Below are 26,321 nucleotides of genomic sequence, written 5' to 3'. Positions count from 1 at the left end.
AATTCAACAAATGAAGTAGGGAACCAAGCGATAAAACTAATATGCCAATGTAGGGATTTTCCCACCGAGCTATGCTGTAATATCTCTTGTTTCAACACTTGGATCCCTACTTCATTTTTGAATTAACAATTTTTAATATGTATACACATAATAGTTATGCCATGGGTACGAGCAAGGCCGCCCAGAGAAATTAAGGGGCCCAGGGCAAGGAGTTAAAGTGAGGCCCCAGTGGCAAGGAGGGTTCCATTCTGAAACACAACTTCACCCAAGGACCAAAAAGGTCATTACATGCTGACAATAACAGTAGCTGCTCCTCACCAACCATATCTCCTTTTTTATAAGCTTGCTACACTGAAGAATACTGTGACTGCTCTATTAGAGTATATCGATCTTTTAAACAGGATTCAAGGAGCCCTTCATGGGGTCTCCCGGGCCCCTTTCAGGCTGAGGACCGGGCAAAATGCCCCAGTTGCCCCCCTCCCCCCCACCCATGCGCCCTGGGTATGAGTGCATATACATCGCTGAATTAATACACAAGGGCATGCATTTTGTCATAGTCTGATGCCATTCTAAAGAAATTCACCAATGATGAATGATGTCACTAATACAGTAGTTAACAAACAAGAGTAAGGAAAATTTTGGAAATATACAAGGATCATTAGTATTTAAACAAGGAGGGTTATCATCTGAAGTGCAGGATTACTGTAAATTACATGTCAGGTAATGATACTGTAGCATTTTTTTATTGTAAAGATATACTACCCTTGTAGTATTTCTAATGTTTCCTTACACTTGTAGACTCTACACTTGTTAAAATTGATTTCATGGCAATTTCTAGTCTTGTATTACCAGTCATTAGCATTGTAGCAGCCTCCTCTTTGCTACAAATGGGCACTTTTGATCTTATGTGCTAATGCCAAGAGTGAATAATAATAAAAGAGGTCTTTTACCTCTTTTATTATTCACTCTTACTAATACCCTTATAATACATCCATTCTAAGGTTGAGAAAAGTAGTTCAAAGCTTCGAAGCTTTGTTTGGTTTTGTAACATTTGGATATTGCTTTACTCCACCAAAGCTTCATTACCATGGACACTAACAAGTTAAACCAATTGCACAAGTATTGTGACTCCTTGTGGAAGCTGCCATTTAGTTATGTATTTTTTGGTGTAGTTATAGTTTAAACAATGAATTTACTGGAGCTATAACAAAGTGTAGGAGTTTGTACTACAGTGTACACCCTAATAACCATCAATTGTGTTCATTAATTGTTCACATGACATTTGTAACAAAGCTTTGAAGCTTCGGTAACATTTTCAAAAGAAGTTTCGGAGGATGTATTTGTTCATTTGTTCCAACCTTAATCCATTCATCTTGTATTTAGAAACACTCTCTTCCCTTGACCTATATAGCCACTGGATGTTGCAGTTGCAAATCAGATTTAAACCTCCATAAGTGTGTTACATTTGTTACATACATGCAGCATATCATAAATGAATGATCTGACTTTTCATCAAATAATTTCTATTTACGTAGCTATACAAATATTCTCCAATGCACACATTGAATTGTTTGGCAGTACTGCACACTGTTTTATGCTAGTAACACAGCATTGCAGTGCTAAAGCTAACATGAAGTGGTATGTTTGTTCATGGGTCAGTGCTTGTTCATGAAGGTCATAATTATCAAGTTTAGTATACTTGTGTAAACAAGTCCACTATTAACTGTAAACTTCTGTAACAACATAATAGTGTATTTGACTGGTTAATAGCTGCAGCTCGTATAATAGCTGCTCCCAGATAGTAGCCACTCTACAGCCTAGATTTATTGTCATAAGAGCCGAGCTGCAGCTTGTATCTGATATTGATAAAAGTGTAATTATGACACGTTTGAAGTGGAAACTGGGCAAAGGAGTTGTTTTAAGTCAGTTCTGAGAGAAGTTAAAATGAATGATAATAATTAAACACAAGGTCACTCATTTGTGAATCCATATAAACACCATAGACTGCTGCCACACAAACCCATAGTAGCCACCCTCAGATAGTAGTTGCCTTTGTATACGTAACTGCAGCTATTAACTGGTCAAATACAGTATGCATGATCTTTTTGTTATACAGGTATGCGTACAATAATTTTGGGAGTAATCAGTAGTGTGAAAAATCAGGAGTGATCAGATGATCTTCAGATTATAAAAAACATTTATGCAATACAAGTCAATAGAGCAGTCACCCATATTAAAGTTGTTCATAAATAAACACTGGGTCCTAAAGAGGTGCTACCTTAATACAAGGTCTTGTATGAGATTACAATAACTAGAACCAGGTTTACTACAACTTGTGAAACTAGGGACTTATCAAACAGTAGCAGCTACAAGGACAAGCATGGAAATAAATGCCCAGGCATCTAATCGGATAATATCATGGTACCCTAATAAAATAATTAGCCCATGCAGTGATACGTGCATGACTACTCTATCAAAGTCACTTGATATTTTAAGTGTATGCTTGCTATATGGTAGTTATTTTACAGCTGCAGAAGAAATATACTTTTAATTCTACAAACACTACAGGAATAATCTTGGGAATAATGGTGAAGGAGAAAAAAAGTGCCAAAAAGAAGAGGAAGTTTGAAAAGTGTAATGTATTTAAGCCTACTTGCTTAGCAGATAGTTACTGATAGATACTATACACATAGTTTGAGCTAGTCAAAACTATACGAATATTATAATTAAGATTGTTGCACAAATACATACCATGCATGGCTCGATTGCTGGTGTCCATATTTGGAATCTTAATTGTGTCGCTTGTCTTCATTTCAGGATCTGAGATGGTATTACTACGTGAGAAAGTAGTTCCCAGAGTAGCAACTGACTGGAATGTGGTGGCCGATTGTTTGGAGTTTGAAGAAGAAGACAAAAGGCTGATAGGAGAGAAGTTTCATCACGATCCGATTAAATGTTGTGAGCAATTGTTGGAGGACTGGCTATTTGGTGACAAAGGTGTTTCCCCAAAATCTTGGTCTAAGTTAATTGAGGTACTGAGAAAATCTGAAGATCTTGTAGCAGTAACGGAAGAGATAGTTGAAGACCTAGCAGTGGCAGGAGTGTTTGTGTAATTTTTCAAACAACAAAACTATAATTATAGTTATAGCATATACTTTATCACTGTTATGCACATGTGACATTTCCATAGTTCCCAATGTATTCACTCGCACATAAATTAGCATGTACACGTGTAACATCTAAAGGAGGTAATGGTGGAATGTATATAGCTATTACAAAAGTTACTCACTATAAAAAGTTTCTATAAAAAGTTTCTTAGACTCCAAAGCAGCTGCAAGTTGATGAAGAATATTTCTTTCCATCACCTTAACAACAATGGGGAAGTGATGCTGATAGGATGATATAAAAGAAGGCGTTTATTGCCTTTGATAAGCAGGAAACAATATTAGTAGTATAGCTACATTATTTAATGCTTAAAAATGAAAGACTGCTCTGTGAGTAGGCTCCGCACAAAACTAAACGTACTTGAAGACCTCATTAATAAGACCATCTCATTGTAGTGACCACATCAAGTAGACCCCAAAGAAAGTAAGGTGTCCTTTATGACCTCAATAATAAGACTATCTCATTATAGTTATTATGTCGAATAGGCACAGAGGTTTGGTTGTTCGTGACTACGTTGCCAATGGAATTTGACCAGCAAATTTGAATTCTACAGCAAGTCAACTTCATTGGCTATTGCTGCACAAGTGCAATGTAGGTGTGGACAGCTATCCTGAAAGCCCCTGTAGATCATTTGTGTCCAGTTGAGCAAAAAGTGGTTTTTTGGGAAGGCGTTTTGACAACATTCTATATTACTATTGAAATAAATTGGGTAAAAAGTATGTATGTCTCATAAAAATTTTGTGCATGATTTAATTGCTTTGGTATGCAGTTGGAATTAATAAAGTCTATATACACACAATTGGACTTGCCTGATAGGAAGTGTATGAAAATCTGTGTCATGTTCGTTAGGTAAAATTAAAGGTACGTGATTATGGGCAGTTATTTATTATGTGGTAGAGCAAATTACCATTGTCATTTCTTTGTTAGAATAATATAGCCTTATTTGCGCACAAAAATAGAATAAGCACTATATACCTTGACAGATTTACCTGTTCATAGTGAACAGATTAATCCACTTATAGCTTGCAGCTGTAGTTTATTTCTTGCTGCTCCAACTAACTCCAAGACTATGGCTAAAACTTATGCTGTCCACCCTTGTTACTATCAATAACAGAGAATCAATAAAATAGAATGTGAGGGAATTTTTTGCTCAGTTGGTCACATTTTAGTGATCATACCACAGACATACTTCATAAGTTTGGTTCCAAATGTGGTTTCACTGCTCTTTGTTGTGTACACAACTATAGAAAGTTCCCAGCTCAGAAGACAAGATGCCACCACCATGAAATGTTGAGACTCTCCAACTAACCAGTTCATCCTTCATTACTTTAACTGGTGGGGACTCTGTGTGTAATTTTTACACTTTTACACTCTCATTTTGATGCTATTGGTTGTATGCTTAATAAATGTATGCATATATGGTATCCATTAAAGATTGATCTATATAAGAACTATAAGCACTGTATCATACAGAAGTGTCATAATCTCATAAATATGACACCAAAATAATACTTTAAAACATTTTGATTTGTGTCAAGTTTGACTATCCTGTAACAACTATAATTATGGATACTTCAGTGTTCTCCTCTAGTTGCTGTTAGCCATCCATTTCATACAGGTTCATGTGTGACAAGTCAAGACATCTCCATTAAATCTGCCTGTACATAATATCTAACCATCAGAGAACCACTGCAACACTAAATTGAGTACAAGGAAAATTTTGATTAGGTAACACATTTATTATACTCTCCCAATTTACCTTATATACTGCTGAACAAGTTGTGTGCATACCTCTTAGGAGTGGGTGATACCTAACAATATAACTTGTGCCATGGTATTGATGTGTTTTAATACTAAGTACTAAGTCAAGCTGTACAAAATGTTTACAAGGTAAGATGAGGCCATGGCAAAGTTCGCATTAATTTATCTGCATTGTCAGTTCACTACTGAAGTATCACTTACTCCAGGAATATCGGTATTATTTGAACCCTACTCTGAAACTATGATACATATTTCATAGTATGGCACATTACATAGTTGCCACATACAACCATCCTGTGATAGGTGTAATGGCCATTACTGAAACCTGCCCAATCAGGTCACTGTATGTTAAGGTCATGGACATGTCTAAACTGGCCATTGAATTATGTCCAAGCCCTTTTGTGTACCCTACCTGTTTAGTAGGGTCACTATGTCACCTGTCTAAACTGACCATTGTAATAATCCCCAAATGTGTCAGTGTAGTACGTGACCTGTTAATGCAGCCACCTGCTTAATAAGGTCAGGAAACTTTGGCCCAATAGCAACCGAAATAGAACAGGTTTTACTGTATCCAATATATCATCACTGTGCCAGCTGGTAAATGGTGACACACTTAAATAAAGCATAAATGTATAAACCTAGAGGAGTAGGACAAGAGTAGACCGCATGCAATATGAAGTACTATTGCTGCACTAACAAAAATATTTTTCTTATTAAACGTAGTAGTACTACTACTACCTGTTGAAATAATAGATCATACAAAAATGATAGTATTGTAATCATTGATGATCACCGTTACTGTTTATGTGAAAGTCATGACTGCCACACTTTGTCATTACTGTAAGTCTTATTATTTCATAACAGCAGCGTTTTTCCAATCATAAATCACACCACTGCAAACAACAAACTAATTATAACTAAAATGTGTTGAGTCCCTTCCTCTACCTTTTGTACAGATACTAGTCAGCTCATGTGAAATACTTGTAGTACTTGCACAATACTACATGATCACGTGGGCTTGTCCTACTGCCCCTGGTATAAATCAAACAAGCACCCTTTTTCCATAGTGTTGTTTAATACTTTATAAAAGGATAAGCAATAATGTCTGAAGTAACAACACACAAGTGACAATAAAGCACACAAGAAACAATTATTGACCATCTAAATGGGTGCAAGGTATCATCGTACTAATAGCAACTTAAAGCCATAACAAAGCCATGGTGCTAAATGGTGAGGTGAACATGGCAGTGATTACAGAAGGGGTATCACATGCCACCAGGCTACAAAAATTACTTGGAGTATACTAGCATTTGTATAATGTTCATACCTACTGCAGTTAAACCCCAAGTGCATGGACCTGTTTCAAAAATGGGTGAACAAATAGATGAAATTTTCACCAAACACAGACTGGCTGTGGTCTCACTATTTTAGTATATAGGTCACTCTATTACTGCAGGTAATTGAAACACACACCTTTTCCAGCACCTGGCTATTCAAGTGCCACAAGGAATTGCCATATGTTTCAGTTGAACTCCACAGCTGTGATCTGCTCTATATATTTCCAAATTTACAGTGCACTAGTGACTAATATGTTGGACTCTTAAACACAATCATACTAGTGGTATTTGTTTATACCTTGCTCTATAAGCAAGGGGTGTTACACAGACTCTTACTGTAGGTCAAACGTCAAGATGAGACAGAGTTGAAATCTATAGTCACTCATATTTTTATGGAAATAATTATACGTAACTCACAAGACACAAGGATCTCTAACAGGATGTTTTAAAGCTCCAGTAAACATTTTATCATCATTAGCTGTTGGTAACATGTACTGAGAAATTATTATACTATGTTATAAGCACAGAACAAATTGGAAAATAGGGCCGGGGCAGCCAAAACTTAAGAAGTACTTCAAAGTCACAGGTCAAACTCTGAAAAGCTCTTCAAGTCACAGGTCAAGGTGAAATTGTGACTGAATTTTGGAAAATCACCCATATGGGTGTGCCTAGAATTTTCATGTTTAGTGAGTTGCTATTACGAGCAGGACACAGTTTTAAAAATATTTCAAAAGTTTTCTAGTAATTCAAGGCGTTGATAATGGTTACAATCATCAACAAGTAGATTTGCACTATAAACCTTGTTATTTGATCATTAAATATTTTAGGTGTCAAATGCGCCCATATGGTTGATTTTCCAAAATTCGGTCAAAATTTTGAATTGTCTGGTCAAGACTTTGACCGTGGTCACACTCAAATACTGACCTACAACAAGTGCTTGAGTAATACCCCCTTGTATAAGTGTGCTATAATTAATACAGCAGTCTACTAGCAACAGAGATCATGAAAGTGTGTTGTCAATGTTCCAGGGGATCAGGTGTCTGTACTTACAATGTAACAAAGTACAGATAGATTAAGTAGTGATTAATTACCATTTACAGTCACGTGTTTACATCTGAGCTGGGTAGGTAAGTTGCTACAGCAGTCCTAGCAACACCGCTGACTCCATAGAGTATGAACAGTTTCGCGCACATGGTGTAAGTACGCTATATCAATTGTGGTTAAATAGTGATCTCGTGATCCGGGATGTTTGTATGTAACGAAAATTCACTAGGGTATTTATTAGTGTTTTTCTAGTACAGGTATAATGTTCTAGTACAGTTCTAGTTCTGGTTCAGTTGCCAGAAATATTTTAAGTTAGTATTAGTTCTAGTATTCATGGTTTAAAACAATTTTAGTTAGTATTAGTTCTAGTACACCTTGTTAGAAAAAATAATAGTTTGTATTAGTTCTAGTATCCATGATTGAAACAATTTTAGTTAGTATTATAGTACCTGAAATTTAGTAAGTATCAGTTATAGTACAGTACTGATGCTAAGAATATAAATACTTTGTCATACTTATTCATTGCTTTTACAAAAAAATTGGTCACTAACTAGGTGTATTAGTATTATCATCCTATACCACTTTGAGAAGTAGAACCTAATCAAAGATTTAAACAACATACTACCTAAAAATATACTTCATGTTTCTCCATAAGAAGATCTCTCTAAGTTACTGTCTTTCATGTGTTTTGTTTCCCCTCCATGCACCGGAAGAAAATATTCAAGTGGTGGTTGCTGAAATGTCACAAGCCACTCGAGATAGCAATGGAAAGTTGCCTTTGTTCTTAAAAAGGTTATATTATCATCTTATAATTATGTTAATATGTACTTCATAGTCAGGCTTTAATGTGCCAGATAGTCAGTTCACCAATCAGGTTCCTTATAAATCTCAAACAACAGTTGCAGTTTTAGTTTAGTTCTATAAAACTTTTAATTTTAGTTTAGTTCTTGTTCAAAAACTTAAAAACAACACTTTTCTGGTATAGTTCCAGTTTTTTAAATAGATTGTAATGGAATTATAGTTCCTAGAACTAAAAAGAAAAAGCTGTACTAAAACTAGTTTTAGTTGTAGTTCTAGTATACTAGAAAAACACTAGTACTTACGTACATACCGCTAAAGGCGCAGCTAGGAGCATATCAAAAGGAACTTGTCAGGCTGAAGCGAGTGAAAAATCAAGCCAGTAGCCTTAGCCGTTATTGAGTTAATACCTCAGTTAACACTTGTCTGAAGGAGTCAGTCAGTCAGTCAGTCAGACAGTCAGTCAGTCAGTCAGTCAGTCAGTCAGTCAGTCAGTCAGTCAGTCAGTCAGTCAGTCAGTCAGTCAGTCAGTCAGTCAGTCAGTCAGTCAGTCAGTCAGTCAGATTCTACTGAATAAAGTTTGTTTAAAATTCCATAGCAACTTATCTGAAGAATTTTTGGCCATTCTGGAGACATTTTTGGGCTTGATTCTACCTAACCAATAGTGCCACGACACCATAAAGCTATTGTGAGGCAGATTTTTTTTTGTGAAAAGGTGCCAGTCTCCATGATCCATAACATAACACTGTACTATATGATACAGATATTTATACAGATAAAAGGACAGTGTTGCTGTACTGGTTGATTTTTAAACATCATGAGCCTATTATTTTTAATCTTTGACAACAGCTAGAGTGTTCACATTAGGATATAGAACTTTGAGCTTCTATCAATAAATAGACCATATTCAACTTCACATTGGATTTCTAACAGAATTATACTTTTTTTTGCATCATGACATTTACTGAAACAATTATCATTACCACTTGCATATCTATATACAGTACTCAGTTTACATAAAATCATTCAGGGCACTTTACAGTTACTTGCACATTGCACTAACTCAACACAATTCTGGTAAAACATGCATCTACCATTAATGGTCAATTTATAGGAGTTTCTCTCTGCTCTGCTATTACATCAAGGTATTTCTGACATCTTTCAACTTCTGATTGAGTTCCTACAGGTTGTGAAGGAGTGGACAACTGATGGGATAATGTGTGGAGCATCACACAACCGAATGAGAACACATCCACTACAGCTCCATATTCTGCAGGCTCATCTGATAACACTTCGGTGGCATGAAGATGACCATATTTAGTGTTTTTATACTTTCTAATTATCTCTCTGAGTCTACAAGTCAAATGTCTTCCCAGATCACTGATCTTTGCTAGTTTCAACTTTTCTGATAACAACAGATTGTCACTAGATAAGTTACGGTGGATGATGGGTGGTGATTGTGAGTGTAGATATCTGAGACCTCTACCAACTTGTGACAGAATTGATAACTTTTATCCACAGCTAGGAAACTGGTCGCCTAGCAGCAGCAAGCAGCAGCTGCAACAGCCTCAGCAAGCAGCAGCTGCATGCAATAGCAGCATGCAACAGCAGCAGCCTGTGTCTCTCCTCCAACTGTTTAGTTAGACTACAATGAAGTTGCTCCATCACCATCACCATCCATCAGGAGGGCAGTGTATGCCAACAAATGAACAATGCTTGGGCAAGACAGTTAACTGCTTCATTCACATTCTGTAAACAATGTTTATTGGAAATTTAACAATGCAGCTTGTTACGCTACAGCAAACTTGTTTTTCAGCAACCAGACGGTTTTGAGTAGCGTCCAGATCAAGCCCAAATGCATGATTCTCTACCAATCCCCTTTTCTGATTTCAACATCATGACATTATATAGACTTTGAAATGAAGAAAGGCTCTGCCACATTAGATATGATATGTTAATCCACAATTACATTCAAAGCCATGCCTCCCAAAAGAGATTTTGACTTTTACAGTATCATAACACTACAGGCACATTGTGTATTGCTGCCTTATTGCACACCAGTATGTAATCTTATGAGACCACTACATAAAGTAATAGATACGTATACATGCTCAGGGGTACATGTATACTAGCTGACTCATGACACATAAAGCTACTGATTAACAGCATACTGCTGAGTCCACTGTTTTGCTATCTCATTGAACTTGGCTCTGTTATTCTTGTACAACCTGGCTATCTCTGGCTCCATTGGCTCGTAATGATTAGGATCAACCAACAGGGATATGACTGATAGATATACTGTAGACAGAGTGAGAGCTGGGCTACAATTAAAATATAACACAGATTTGCCCTACACTAACACCATTGGATCTGGTAAATCTTAGTCTGAAAGGTGTCGTCTGGTGGTTTGAAAGGAAATTTTAATGGAAACGTTATTGGAATACTCCACCTTCATAAGTACTATCTACAGGTCCCTTGATGGTTGCTTTCCAGTTTATAATATCATTTTAAACTGAACTCTCTACAGGATGGTTTATTTGTAGCCGAACTCTCTACAAGGTGACTTCTTCTAGCTGATCTGTCTACAGGGTGACTTTTCTTTTTTTTCTACTTCAATTGCAGCAGAAGAAAATCCCCTATCATACTACGCTCAAATACTATTGTTCTCTGGCAATTGTCATCTTTGCCCTCAATTATTACCCTCTCTTGTTCTGAGACTGGCACAAAGCTGATCCCAAGTAATATCAAATGCAAATCTACTGATATCTTGTATAGTGATACCACGTCTGACCATAGGCGGCAGAAATGAAGGGACTAGGGGTCTGAAGCCCCCCCCCTCGGTCTGCTGAGGGGTAAGGCCCCTCGGTCAGTAATGTAGCTGTGTCCACACAGAAATTGAAGTGGACCATTTTTATTGTAGACTAAGACGTTTTCTCTCATAATTATATGCTTGATATGTCTTAATGGGATCCAATTTGCTCTCATTAGCTATTGACAGTGGTAACACATTAATGAGATAAATCAAGAGTTCATGCTTCAAATTGGTGGCCAAGTACTACTACAAATTTATTGACAATATCGCCACTTCTTGGTAGCCAGTTTACCATGCAAAACTAGAAATAGACTAGTTACAAGGCAGTAGATAACTGATTATATTACACACATCCTAAGCTATCATAATTAAACTGCTGAATATCTGATATTTCTACACTGACTTGGACATATGATTTCTCAAATTAATTGGAGTACAAAATTTCCTGAGATACTTCATTAATTGTTGACCTCAGTGAAGAAAGTTTTGCAACCAATGTGGCCAGTGTAAGAGAATTCAAAACAGATGTTGGGATGCTATCAATGTGAAATTAGCTACCTCAGGTAACAGTACAATAAGTTGACAACATCTATAAACTGTATAATAGGCATAGGAAGTGGAGGACAGTCATCACTTAAGTACTCAACTGTCTTCTTACCACCAACATTTCAGATTACAGTGGTCCCTCCATTCATTTGGCCCTAGGTGTGTTCAGATAATGGGAAAGTTCAGATAAACAAAGCCCATACATTTGTATACCGAGCTCAGTTAAGATACTATAATAGAACATACACCAAGGCAAAATACTCTAATAGAACAGTCACTTCCATAGTTCAGATAATAGAACGTTTGGATAATTGATGGCCAGATAACTGTACTCTACAATTATCTATCGGAATCAGCCAACAAACCTAACATGACTGACCGTGTGTCATACGGCCCAAGAAGCCGGCGTGCCACCCGTGATCAAGACACACGGTAGTGTGTCGTGCGGCCCAAGAAGCCGGCGTGCTACCCGTGAGTATATTAACAGGAAGAAAAAAAACGCAATTTTCACACCTATGTAGCTCTGTGATCCCTTATCCGATTGAAACCAAATTAGCTAGAGAGGTGCCGGCCAGTATAGGGAGTCTACACACCAAATGTGAAGAAAATTGCTCCAGCCATTTCCGAGATACGAGCGAACAAAATTTCGTTTTAATTTCTTCGTTTTCTTCTTCTACTTCTTCATTTCGCACACTTCGCAAAATCCGCCATAAAACACGAATGCGTGCTCGGATTGGGCTGAAATTTGGCACACTTAAAGGGCTCATTAAGACGGATCTCTGTACCAACTTTGGTAGGAATCCTATGAACATTCACGGAGTTATGACCGATTATTTGCGTAAAATAAGGTCGAAGGTCTGTCACGCCTACAGGGTAAACTCCTTTGAGGAATCAGTTGAAAATTGCTATGTAGATGGAGCAACCATCGTAGGAGTGCCTTTTTGTGGTTTGAAAGGAATCGGGATAAAGACCACGGAGATATGACACAAAACCCGACCTGTGTCAAAATTACGCGATCAATTTTTATGAATAAAAAACTATTAGTTTTCGTGTCTGTCAGGCAAACCGCTTAGAGCATTGAGCTGAAAATGCCAGTATGTAGCTGGAATAATCATCATAGAAAGTCCTTGCAGTAGTACAGAAGAATCGGATTACAAACCACTGAGTTGTGATTCGAAAGGCAACTACGTGTAGCAAATTCGAGATACTCTAATAGAACAGTCACCCTAATAAAGCATTCAGCTACATTAATATAATTTTACTCAATTATATTACATTGCAAGTTATTCTGTAGGGAATTCAGCTACAAACAAGTCACCCTGTAGTCAGATCAACCAGAAGAAGGTACCTAATAGAGAGTTCAGCTACAAAGAAACCATCATGCAGAGAGTTCAGCTCAAACAAATTGCCCTGTAGAGAGATCAGCTAGAAGAACTTACCTTGTAGAGAGTTCAGTTACAAAGAAACAATCATGTAAAGTGTTCAGCTACAAACAAATCACCCAGTAGAAAGTTCCGTTATGAACAGATCACACTGTAGAGAGTTCAGTTAGAAACAAGTCATCTTGTAGAGAGAGATCAGCTTGAAGAAGTCACCTTGTAGAGAGTTCAGCTACAAAGAAACCACCATGTAAGAGAGTTCAGCTGCAAGAAAATCACCTGTAGAGAGTTCAGCTAGGAACAAGTCACCCTGTAGAGAGATCAGTTAGAAATAAGTCACCCTGTAGAGTATTCAGCTACAAACAAATCACCCTGTAGAAAGATCAGCTAGAAGAAGTTACCTTGTAGAGAGTTCAGCTGCAAACAAATCACCTTGTAGAGAGTTCAGCTAGAAACAAGTCACCCTGTAGAGAGATCAGCTAGAAACAAGTCACCCTGTAGAGAGTTCAGCTAGAAGAAGTCACATTGTAGAGAGTTCAGCTACAAAGAAACTACCATGTAGAGAGTTCAGCTGCAAACAAACACCCTGTAGAGAACTCAGCTACAAACAAATCGCCCTGTAGATAGATCAGCTAAAAGAAGTTACCTTGTAGGGAGTTCAGCTACAAACAAATCACCCTGTAGAGAGTTCAGCTACAAAGAAATCATCATGTAGAGAGTTCAGCTGCAAACAAATCATCCTGTAGAGAGTTCAGCTATGAAAAGATCACCCTGTAGAGAGTTCAGCTAGAAGAAGTCACCTTTTAGAGAGTTCAGCTACAAAGCAACCACCATGTAGAGAGTTCAGCTGCAAAATAAATCAATCACTCTGTAGAGAGTTCAGCTAGAAGAAGTCACCTTGTAGAGAGTTCAGCTGCAAATAAATCACCCTGTAGAGAATTCAGCTACAAACTAATCACCCTGTAGAAAGATCAGCTAGAAGAAGTTACCTTGTAGAGAGTTCAGCTACAAAGAAACCAGAGTTCAGCTACAAAGAAACCAGAGTTCAGCTGCAAACAAATCACCTGTAGATAGTTCAGCTAGAAAAAAGTCACCCTGTAGAGAGATCGGCTAGAAACAAGTCACCCTGTAGAGAGTTCAGCTAGAAGAAGTCACATTGTAGAGACTTCAGCTACAATGAAACTCCCATGTAGAGAGTTCAGCTGCAAACAAATCACCCTGTAGAGAACTCAGCTACAAACAAATATGCAGTGTAAAAAGATCAGCTAGAAGAAGTTACCTTACACAGAGTTCAGCTTCAACAAAACCACCATATAGAGAGTTCAGCTACAAACAAATCACCTGTAGAGAGTTCAGCTAGAAACAAGTCACCCTGTAGAGAGATCAGCTAGAAACAAGTCACCTTGTAGAGAGTTCAGCTAGAAGAAGTCACATTGTAGAGAGTTCAGCTACAAAGAAACTACCATGTAGAGAGTTCAGCTGCAAACAAATCACCCTGTAGAAAGTTCAGCTATGAACAGATCACCCTGTAGAGAGATCAGCTAGAAACCTGTCACCCTGTAGAGAGTTCAGCTAGAAGAAATTACCTTGTAGAGAGTTCAGCTACAAAGAAACCACCATGTAGAGAGTTCAGCTGCAAACAAATCACCCAGTAGAAAATTCAGCTATGAACAGATCACCCTGTTGAGAGTTCAGTTAGAAACAAGTCATCCTGTAGAGAGATCACCTAGAAGTATCACCTTGTAGAGAGTTCAGCTACAAACAAATCGCTTGTAGAGAGTTCAGCTACAAACAAATCACCCTGTAGAGAGATCAGCTAGAAGAAGTCACCTTGTAGAGAGTTCAGCTATAAAGAAACCACCCTGTAGAGAACTCAGCTACAAATAAATCACCCTGTAGAAAGATCAGCTAGAAGAAGTTACCTTGTAGGGATTTCAGCTACAAACAAATCACCCTGTAGAGAGTTCAGCTACAAAGAAATCATCATGTAGAGAGTTCAGCTGCAAACAAATCATCCTGTAGAGAGTTCAGCTATGAAAAGATCACCCTGTAGAGAGTTCAGCTAGAAGAAGTCACCTTTTAGAGAGTTCAGCTACAAAGCAACCACCATGTAGAGAGTTCAGCTGCAAACACATCACCCTGTAGAGAATTTAGCTACAAACAAATCGCCCTGTAGAGAGACCAGCTAGAAACAAGTCACCCTGTAGACAGATCAGCTAGAAGAAGTTACCTTGTAGAGAGTTCAGCTGCAAACAAATCACCCTGTATAGAATTCAACTACAAACAGATAACCCTGCGTAAAGTTCAGCTAGAGTCAAGTCACCCTGTAGAGAAAATCCTGTAAAGAGTTCATCTACGTACAAGCAGATCACCCTGTAGAGTTCAGCTACACTTCAAGTCACCCAGTAGAGAGATCAGCTGCAAACTATCCTGTGGGGATTAATTGACATGTAACAAATATATGCTCTCTTTTTATATTATGAACTCTTGATATATGCATTATATATATAATTTGTACATTTACTGATAAAATCAGAATGAGTTAAAGTATTTATAAAATCTGCTTCATCTTTTTCTTTTTCCTGTGGTAAAGAAAAATATATAGGTTAAAAAGCCCCAAAGCTGGCCATAGGCCGGCTTTGGGGTATACAAATACAAAAAGAAGTGAAATCTAATCAAAAACAGCCAAGCTGTAAAAAAAGGAGTGCGGCCCTTGAAAAGGCTATGGTGAAAAAAGATGTGAAATCCAAGGTGGCGGTCAAGAAATGGCTGTGATGGTAGGTTAATGGTAAAAAATTTAATAACGACAATTCAGGTGAATTTGGTGCCGCTTGGTCAATTGGCACAAAATTCACCTGAACTGTCGTTATTGAAATTTTTACCATTAACCTACCATCACAGCCATTTCTTGGCCGCCACCTTGGATTTCACATCTTTTTTCACCATAGCCTTTTTGAGGGCCGCACTCCTTTTTTTACAGCTTGGCTGTTTTTGATTAGATATAGGTTAGCTAGAGAAATAAGTATACACCGTTGTATTTGATGGCATGATTCAAGTATGTTTCACTGTCTGAAATTCACCATCATGAAGTGCCTATTGTGTGTGTTCTATTAAAAGTAATTGACATGTGCAATACTCAAATTATACTTTAATGAATTACCATATACATAATAGGAAACTTTGATGGTATAAAACTTAAGCAAAATGTGACTGGGTTTACGAGAAGGCGTCTTCCACATACATAAACTTTGACAACTCATAACTTCAGATAACAATAAGCACCACATATGTTGGCACCACAGATATACTAACCCCAGGTAGTTAGTATATCTATGTTGGCACTCCATCAACAGATTGAAAGCGTTCAGCAAGAATATCAATAAAGTCAGATGTCTTGTCTTTGGTCGTGTCTCTACTGGACAATTTCTCACAGTCATATTTCTTCAATATCCCATCTTTGTGAAGCAACTTGATGACCTTGTCCTCTTGAAAGTCGCTATCATTTTTTGAAAGTTTAGGGCTAATCCTTTCCAACTTTCTGTTCTTGTTACTTCCATTATCTCGCAATACGGTTGACCAGCCATTGTATTCTACATAATTTGCACACCCCTTTCAAATTTATGCAAAGTCAGCACTAAACCAGGTGTCTTATTAAAGAGAAATAGTACATGATAAATATAATAATAAGCAACTTAAAACAATGGCATGTGATGGACTTGCAGTTCAAAAAGATGTGATCAGTGGCCATCATAATAAGCCTTACATTTATATATAAACCACATAACAATATTATTATATGGTACAAAATTTCCAACCAACTTTGGGTCCATTGGTCACATGGCATACTTGCGAGTCCATTCCTTCGCCAACTCATTGTACTTTGCTCGATCAGTCTTGTACATCCTAGCAATTTCTGGTACATACGGGTCATCTGGGTTAGGATCACACAATAATGAACAGAGAGATTGAAGCACTTTTGATATGGTAAGAGCTGGACTCCACTGTGGACGTTCTATTATTTCTATGCATGGATTACCATTGGAATCAATATTTGGATGATAAATTTTTGTTGAGAATTTCACTGAAGGTGGTCTAAATGGATAGTCCATAGGGAAGCGGATCATGAGACAGAATACTCCACCCTCATAAGGGGTACCTGGTGGTCCCCTTATGGTTGCTTGCCAGTGAAAGAGGTCTTCTTCAGCAGGTCCAGCCGTACACTGAGCAGGAGGGTCTCTCTCCAGATCTTGCAATTCTTTATTGATCCTTCTCAAAGCCATGTGATCCCTAAACTTGTTTACTGTAGTAATAAAACATGACAAATGACACATTGAACCAGACCACACGGACACAAACCCTAAGGTCAGCATTTAATAGGAATCAAACAAGCCATTACTTCGGCCCCAAAAATTTAAAAAGCAACGCCTAAGAAATGATAGTGGAAACAACAAGGGGGTTGCATTCCAATATACCCTGTACTCCGATCTTTGTCCTCAGTCAAAGTGGTCAAACTAGAAAAATAAAGCCTTGACCCTTGACTTACACTAAAAGCTGTGCTTGACTCTTGACTGAATTTTTGTAAAAATACGGTTATTGTTTAATTCTAAAAGTAGCACTTATGGTATGCACTTTACAGATGAACTTGTGTTTTGACCTAATGCAAATTTCTTGCTTGACTCAATTTTGACTTTCGTTTTGACTGAGGACAAAGATCAGAGTGCAGGATATATCGGAGTGCCACCATAGGTAATATACCACTTTGGATTGGAAACTCCATCACATGCCCATAGACTTTATACATGAACCAGTGCCCTTAAGCTGGTTTTGCGCCTCAACAAATTTAATCCTATTACAGCCGAACCATGGCATTAACGACTTTATTTTGTAACGAGAATGACTTGTGGTATTGTTATGATAATTGTTTTGGTAAGTTTGACCACTTCGTGTCACTTTTGGTTACGCACCTATCAATGTCACGTCCCACCTACCCAGGTCGGGCAGCGGTTAGGAATTTGTAGGGGATTCGTCACCCCAGGGTAGGGGCATTTGCAGCATGAATAGCCATACTTCGCCGCATTGTTAATGATTCCTGGGATAAATAATATGGCCATTTTGTTAGTAATTCCTGGGGTAAATAATATGAATTAGTAGGGGATTTGTAACTCGAAGCTGTCCTCAGGGGTGGGGAATTTGTCATCTAACATTTGCAAATCCCCACCTCTGCCCGACCTGGGGTAGGTGGGGCTTGACATTGATAGGTGCATTAGAAGTCTTATGGCCAGATCTATATCGCTATAGCTATGCAGGTCATGCAGCATAGTTATAACACCACCTTTTTGATAGTTAAATCAGAGCTTATAATTATCTGATCATCTATTTTCATGTGATATTCAGATGCAGTAGCATGCAGGGTCAGATGGTATGCTATAGCCAGACAAGTTTTTACATGCCTTGAAATCACATCTGCATGGAAAACTATCATACAAAGCAGTGACATTTCCTGGTAGCTAATTTTGTACTAAAGTATACCAATTGCAACGTATTCATTCTCAGTCATGTCTAGTAGCTATTATCATATCCTGTGCAAGACAGTAAAAACATAGAATTATACTTCCATGACACAAAATCTCTAAAAATGAAGTTTAGTTATTTGTGATTTGGAAGAAATTTTGATTTTAATTGTTATAATGATATGCCAATCAGATGATTTACTGGAACTTGAAAATTGACTTGGTTATAATGGATTAGATTAAACATTTAACCCTTTATTATCGAATGGCTAATATATTGCCATAACGAGTGCCCTTTATAAACGGAGCCATAACTCCTTTTTCCTAGGGGCTACGAAGCTGAAATTGCTACCAAACTGCTCAGAAGGACCGGGCGTTTTTAATGAAGTTTACCGTTCGGCGATAGGAAGAAGCATGGGCAAGTTATGGCACTTGGCAATATAAAATAGCGTATACAAAACAATAATACCTGTTTAAAACTCCATGTTCGCCTTCTCCCTGCTACTAGGAGGCTTTAGTTGGAGTTACTCCATTCCCCACGTGATAAGGATTCTAAAAATAAATAGTGTGATGTCATCGCGTTGATTAGTAAGATGGCGGCGCCCATCTTTCAATGCCATGGCGATACGGAGAAGATACGCATTCTTCGCTTCATAGCGCGTGAGTTGTGTGTGTGATCTGTAAGTATTCTAGCTGTGTTGGTAGAAGAGAGAGTTGGCTATCAAACGGTATATAGCTTGATGGGTTAATTAATGGGTGGGGTCCACTCGTATCGCCCACATTTCACACAAGCCATAAAAGTTTTCACACTTGCGGTTTTATAAAAAAAACTTCGGTAATAAAGGGTTAATAAGACCAGTGGTCACATGTCACTGAATTTAGAATAATTATCGTGATGACTTTGTCACATTAATATATTAAGATCTTTTCACAAAATTCAAATAGTCGAAAATTTGTCCTGCACTGGGTCCTGATTTTGAAGTTTTTGAGGTAGGATTTAAGTAGTTTAGAAAATTACATGGAATGTATAGTGGCCCGCACAGATAGGATGTACAAAATGTACATACATTAAACTGTTGGCTTGAAGATTGCTTTCAGGCTTATATCTCAATTTTATTTTACTTATCCTCACAGTAGTTGGTAGAGCCACTCTTCCCTACAATCAATTATGGAATTGTAGCAAACCCTTGCATGGTTTCTGCTTTTGATAACTACTATAATTATTGCTAATACTGCCCCCATGCATAAGTGGGCTCAGCATAGTACAATTGCATATCAAAATGAAAACGCAGATGCTATGTCTAGACTATACCTTTTAACCCTGTTGAGTATGAGGATGAAGATATTTTTCAGAAAAAGGCACAATGATTTTACTATAGCATGCAATATGCCACGTTAAATTATATAGGTCAATTTACTCCAACCCCACATGGCTATAATATGTATAACTTGAAGGAAACTCTCCAATAGAGCAGTCAGATATTCTTATAGAATAGTCAGAAATTGATTTTTCATACATAATGTTACTAAAATTCATCAACAATGATTATTTAACTGCACTCAGTAGTTGTCAAGTGTATTCCACAATATTGTTTGCTAAATTATATATTAGCTACGAGAGGCTTGGTTTTGTGCAATAAATTGCTTTTTGCATGCCGTAATCGATTAAGGTGTTTGTAATCTAGCCTTCGCTGGAAGTTTGTACTTGTGCTGAATGATCATTTCCATGCATAATTCAACACACTTAAAGGTGGCTGCTTATGTGCATGAGACTGCAGTATTTGTTGGATCGCGGAGGATTTTTTTGCTAAATCTGGCAAGGCTGGTCTCAGCCAGATGGTCAACAAACTTCAATCCACACCATATTCTGCACACAGGTACGTGACTTTAAGGTGATCACTGCAGTAAATTTTGCAGTATTTCCTGCAAGTCTGCTGTGCTCCAGATCACAAAACATCTTTTTTTCTGCCGATCGGCGATGCGAGCGACGCCACTACCAAACGTTAATTAAACTACCTTTACTCCATAGTAAGAGCGAACAACCTCTCAAAGCTTGAGAGAGAGTTTTGGCCTAAAAGAATAACATTGCAAATTACGACGGTGAAACATTGATCGAATTCAAGGTATTTCGCTTTATTGCCACTAGAAGAGATGGACGAAATTTGCTGCCACTCTAGTGTTTTCTTGATTAGACCTACCCCTACACATGACTATAGTTTGTAAGTTGATTTGAAGATATCGATTTTTCGGTTTGTGGACCCTAACTTAGTTTAGTCAAGAATGTGCTTCCCCCAAAGCATGTAATCCGCCATTGTACTTATCCCAAGCAAGCATTCAGTATGATGATATTGACTCAGAAATTAAAGGGTTTGGAGTGGACTGAATCTTCCTCGGCCACCGATGTGCTTGCCATTCTGTGAAGGATGATCAAGTGTGTGGGCAGCTAGAGACATAGCTATTGATATGAAGGGTGCACATATTCCATGCAAGATGAGGTATAGTTAAATAGGAGATTAGGAAGTCACTTAGTTGCACTCAAGACCTCTGGACTCCATACTTGCAACAGAAATGATCATGCATCTTACTGTGCTGACAGTGATTTATAATCATATCAAGTCAGAAATATTATGCTGAGTGCCGTAAAATTTTCATTGCAAGAGTTTTAGTTTTGTTATAGGCTAACTGTAAAATTTACCGTCAGTAATCAAGGCATCTCTATAAGTTTATACTTGCTCTGAGCAATCATTTCCATACTTCAGCACACCTAAACATGCTAATTTGCACAAGACTGCAGTATTTGTTGGATTGCAGAGGAATTTTTTGCTAAATCGGGCAAGGCTGGTCTCAGCCAGATGGTCAATAAACTTCAATCCACACCATATTCTGCACACAGGTACTTGACTTAGAGGTGATCACTGCAGTAAATGTTGCATCATTTCCTGCAAGTTTCCTGTGCTCCAGATCACGAAACATCTTTTTTTTTTGCCGATCGGCAATGCACGCGGCTCCACCACCAAATATTAATTAATTATATTAAACTACCTAGACTCCATAGTAAGAGTGAACAACCTCTCAAAGCTTGAGAGAGTTTTGGCCCAAAAGAATAACATTGCAAATTACGATGGTGAAAAATCGATCGAATTCAAAGTATTTTGCGTTATTTTCACTAGAAGAGATGGACGAAAATTTGCTGTCACTCTAATATTTTCTCTACCCCTACACATGACTATAGTTTGTAAGTTGATTTGAAGATATTGATTTTTCGGTTTGCGGACACTAACTGAGTTAGGGTCCGCAACGCAAAAAATCGATATCCTCCAATCAACTACCTAACTATTGTCATGTGTTAGGCTAAGCGTAACTTGAATAACACCAGCGTGGCAGCCAAGTTTGTCACTTTCTTCTGGTAGAAAACGATACAATGTCTTAAAATCACGTGATTTTTCGTTGCAGTGGCTCGTAGGGTTCTTTGTATGTCACGACATTCACTCTCAACATTGTTCAAGTAGTCTATCATCAACTCAAAGTATCAGTGGTTTGATTATATTGGTCAGTTTCCGGTGGCAGCACGATCTGTGCTGCTTTTTGGCAACAAACATAATGTTTCTTCCTCTGGAACACAGGACAGCAGAGCAGCAACTGCGCTGTGGGTCAGCAATGACCAGTACCAGGTAAAGTACCTGCATGCGGAGTATGGTTGTAATTGAAACTTGTTAGCCATCTGGCTGAGCCATCTATATGCTGAAATTTTGCCTAAACAATGCAATTTTTGCAAACAAATACCAGAATGGTTGATAAATCAGTAAAACAGTCTCCAATAGCAAGGATATGAAGCTTATAAATGCAAAACAATACGGCTATCTCACCCAGTAAATGCATAGAGAAATTCAATGCATGAAATAAGCACTCACGTGATCAAAATTCAAATCGCGGAAAATACAACCACAATCAATAACCTTAAAAATCATGTGATAGTGAGTTTGTATGCATTGGTTTCAACATCTCGATTAGCCCAGCAGTAGAAGACTCTCCCTATGACGCCATCACAGTAAAGATATACCTTCACTGGCCCAGACCATGCCTGCATGAGTGAACAATTAACACAAATATTTACAAAAGGAGCACACTGCAAGGTTCCTTTTCAGAAATGAAAACAATTTCATGCATGGGTGTTTCCGCGATTTGAATTTCGATCACGTGAGTACCTATTTCATGCATTGGATTGCTCTATTCATTGGCTGAGCGAGATAGCCGTATTGTTAGGTGTTTATAAGCTTCGTATCCTTGCTGGAGACTGTTTCACTGATTTATCAACCATTCTGGTATTTGTTTGCAAAAATCACGTCGTTTAGGCCGAATTTCAGCATATAGATGGCTCAGCCAGATGGCTAACAAGTTTCAATTACAACCATACTCCGCATGCAGGCATTTTACCTAGTACTGGTCATTGCTGACCCACAGCGCAGTTGCTGCTCTGCTTGTCCTGTACTCCAGAGGAAGAAACATTTTGTTTGTCACCAAAAAGCCGCACAGATCGTGCTGCCACCGGAAACTGACCAATATAATCAAACCACCGATACTTTGAGTTGATGATAGACTACTTGAACAATGTTGAGAGTGAATGTCGTGGCATACAAAGAACCCTACAAGCCGCTGCAAAGAAAAATCACGTGACTTTAAGACATTTGTATCGTTTTCTACCAGAAGAAAGTGACAAACTTGGCTGCCACGCTGGTGTTGTTCAAGTTACACTTAGCCTAACACATGACAATAGTTAGGTAGTTGATTGGAGGATATCGATTTTTTGCGTTGCGGACCCAAACTAAGTGCTGTAGGTAGAAAAATAAAGTGTCACAAGGTTTAACTATGCTATAAAGAATGACCTCAGCTAAATAATACACCTTCCCATAACTTCTTTGGCAGGTTTTCGAGATGGTATTTATTGGTAAAACGGGAAGCACATTTCTCTGTGATTCTAAACAGTATCGCTACACAATTTATACTATGAAGTCATCAAATAATGCTCTGTGGACTGGTCTGGGTGCGAATGGCATAGCATACAGGGTTTCGGTGTTTTCGTTGAATCAGGTGTCCAAACCATCACACCTCGCGTTCAGTTTCGCTTCTACCGTTCGCACAACAAAGAGCCAATTTGCCTCCAAACTTGCTGTTGGCTTGCAAAACATCTTGAGAAAGAACCCTTTACCAGTGGTGAGTCTTGTTTCGCCCATTCCAGAGAAACTTGTCTTGTCAGTTATATTGAAGGGGGCGGGAAACCAGCCTGTAACCAGTGGCGCTTACTAGTTTCCAATCCAGGGGGGGGTATAATGGTGCCACCTCCTTGAAACAAGTTTTAAAAGTACAGTAAACAACCACAAATGGTAACTGTCACCAAGTTCCAACCGGACAAGAAGTGTGGGAGGGCGAAACATGACACAGCTAGATTTAGCGGATAAAAAAAAAAAAAAAAAAGATTTAGCGGATAAGTCGGTAACCAAATCTCACAGTTTTATTACAGTAACATTGACGAACCTTTTGACGGTAGGTTCACTCAGTACGTCAGCCTGTTGTGATACCCCACCTCGTACGCCACGGATAATATTGAGTCTCGTTATGTGCAGACTTGGGCGCGCCCTGGGTTGAGTACCTTATGGTCAACCGTGTTTCTCCGCATAACAAAACATTACGAGTGACCTTTTGATGACTATGTTGTAACCATGCACAGGAAAAGGCACAATGAAATCATGCATAAAAATTCTATAATAGGTTTATTGCTTTGTAGAATTATTGCTGAATTGAACAGACTATAGCAGAAGAATTATGCCCTGGCTGTTATTTCCAATTTGGCATTAATTTTACAGAGCAGCTAAAGATATTGTAGAATTGTGTGTATTATTCAACTGTAACTTTACCTGTGATGGCCAGGACGGGTATTTAGTCTAGCACATCACAGCAAGACGATATCTGTTTTATGAGATCAGCAAAGTTACGAGGGTGACTGCTATGTATATGTGGACCCATTCCATGCTAGGATTGAAACCAGGTTGGGTCATCTGGACTTATAGAATATTTGGGTTTAACTTTGACTAGATTACATGTAAAGCGAATTATTTAGTTTGATGATGTAGAAGTGTATGCAGAATGCAGTGTATGTAGAATGCACCATAGCCTCACCCCAGCTTTATTTGTGAGCCATATCCACTGATCAGGATTATATGGAGTCGATCATGCCCATTTGTATATTGCAATCTGTAGGAATGCACAAATCCTCACACCATGCAATGGCTACCAATTACGATTAGGTTTACATAGAGTCATACTCACTAATTGATTGATATTGTATCAGTCATGGTCTATCAGACCAGCTTCTTTTGTGAGCCACAACCTTGCTGTCTTGTATAACTGAACTTAAACAGAGCCATGCTTAATAACTGATGGTTAATTATAAAAGCTTACCTGTTTATAGTTACCCATATACTTATCTTACTAGTGGAGCACTGATAGTGTAGCTCTTGGTGCATGCCTCAATCCACCAGGCATAACATCATTCGAATCAGCAGTCCCGACCCGGTTTCAACCCTAGGGGTACATACACAGTACAAAACAGCAAAAGCAAAGCCTCAGCTACAGCTAGTTTTCATGCCTACCCAGCAAACCAGAACTGGGACACTTGTGCATTACTCAGGTGCTTTGAGTCAATGCCGGCAAAAGGGCAGGAGTAGTAACCCGAAGGCACCAACCTATTATGCTTTTAACTTCACCTATTATACTATGCTGCAGTGTTCTATAATTTAACCTATTATGCTTATAATTATGCTCAAACTTTTGTCATACCCTCCAAGTTTACTTTTGTATATTGATAACAATAATATTTGGCTTACAAACAATTGTTTAAAATTAGTCATAATTCATTTTGCAGCCTAATAGCTCTAATACTAAATATATATATACCTGACTGCTTTATTGGAACTACTGATTCTATATACAGGGGACCACTACAGTATATATTTTTCCTTTGTGTGTGGGAGGGATGTATGGTAAGAGTAGCTACTGTATTTTGACCTTTTCCATGACATGCATACATTTTTCAATGATACATGCAGTGTATATGGAAAAATCTACTCAATATGCTAGCATTATGCTTGATGCTTCAAAGCAACTATTATGTTCAAAATTATGCCAGCATAATAGGCTGGTGCCTAGTAACCTGCAAGAGCTGTACCATGTCTCGCACATGAAGTAGTGGGCACCAGAAATCTCACCTGGACCTTTTAATCTCATACACACACACTACAAAGCAAAGCCTTCGAAATACACCTATTACATCCAGTGAATTAGCACTGGGATGCCTGTGCACCACTCAGGTACTTGCATCTTGCACATGCAAATCCTCCTGGTGCAGGTCTACTATCCAGGTATCACAGAGAGGTTGCAAAACCTGTAGTTCTACAATGACCCCACTACCACTAACTGAGGGATGGTTGGGCAGCTTCCCTGTAATACCAGGTACCCATTGATGTTACAGCTGGGTGGGTTGCTTCCCCAGTTAACAACACCAACTATGCATAAGTGGGCATTGAGTCATGAACCTTTTGATTACCAGGCTGATACTCTAGCCACTTAGCTATGCTGCCTCACAATATGCACACACTGCCAGTGTTGGGCAAGTTACTTTGTAAAAGTAACTAGTTACATATTACATATTACTTGCAACTGAACTATTTAGTTACAGTTACATATTACCCATAAAATAAAGTAACTGTAATAATATTACATATTATATTACTTTGTGTCCACAGCCTTAAGCTGTCACGTGTGAAACTACCACCTTATCACGTGACATGATTGCGCTGTTGGACAATATGCAAATTTTGGTTATAAGTAAGAAGCTGGTGAATAAGCTTCATTCAGTAGGCCTCGTTACTTCGCTGTGGCTAGGCATTACTCAGAGGATAACTAACGAGATTAG

At 38.2% G+C, this 26,321-nt stretch overlaps 1 protein-coding gene across 2 annotated transcripts in view; it reads left to right on the top strand.

Annotated features, from left to right (window-relative positions):
- The window catches only part of LOC136252266 (uncharacterized), a 90,122-nt gene extending 86,917 nt beyond the window's left edge, over positions 1 to 3,205 (top strand). For both annotated transcript variants that reach the window (XM_066044678.1, XM_066044677.1), the window contains one exon: positions 2,818 to 3,205. In XM_066044678.1, coding sequence (XP_065900750.1) covers positions 2,818 to 3,113 — 296 coding nt within the window. In that variant the 3' untranslated portion in view covers positions 3,114 to 3,205. The remainder of the gene's footprint in view (positions 1 to 2,817) is intronic.
- The last annotated feature ends 23,116 nt before the right edge of the window (positions 3,206 to 26,321 follow it).

Source organism: Dysidea avara, chromosome 4 (genome assembly GCF_963678975.1).
Source record: "Dysidea avara chromosome 4, odDysAvar1.4, whole genome shotgun sequence".
NCBI lineage: Eukaryota > Metazoa > Porifera > Demospongiae > Dictyoceratida > Dysideidae > Dysidea > Dysidea avara.
This window is presented reverse-complemented; position numbering and strand designations above follow the sequence as displayed.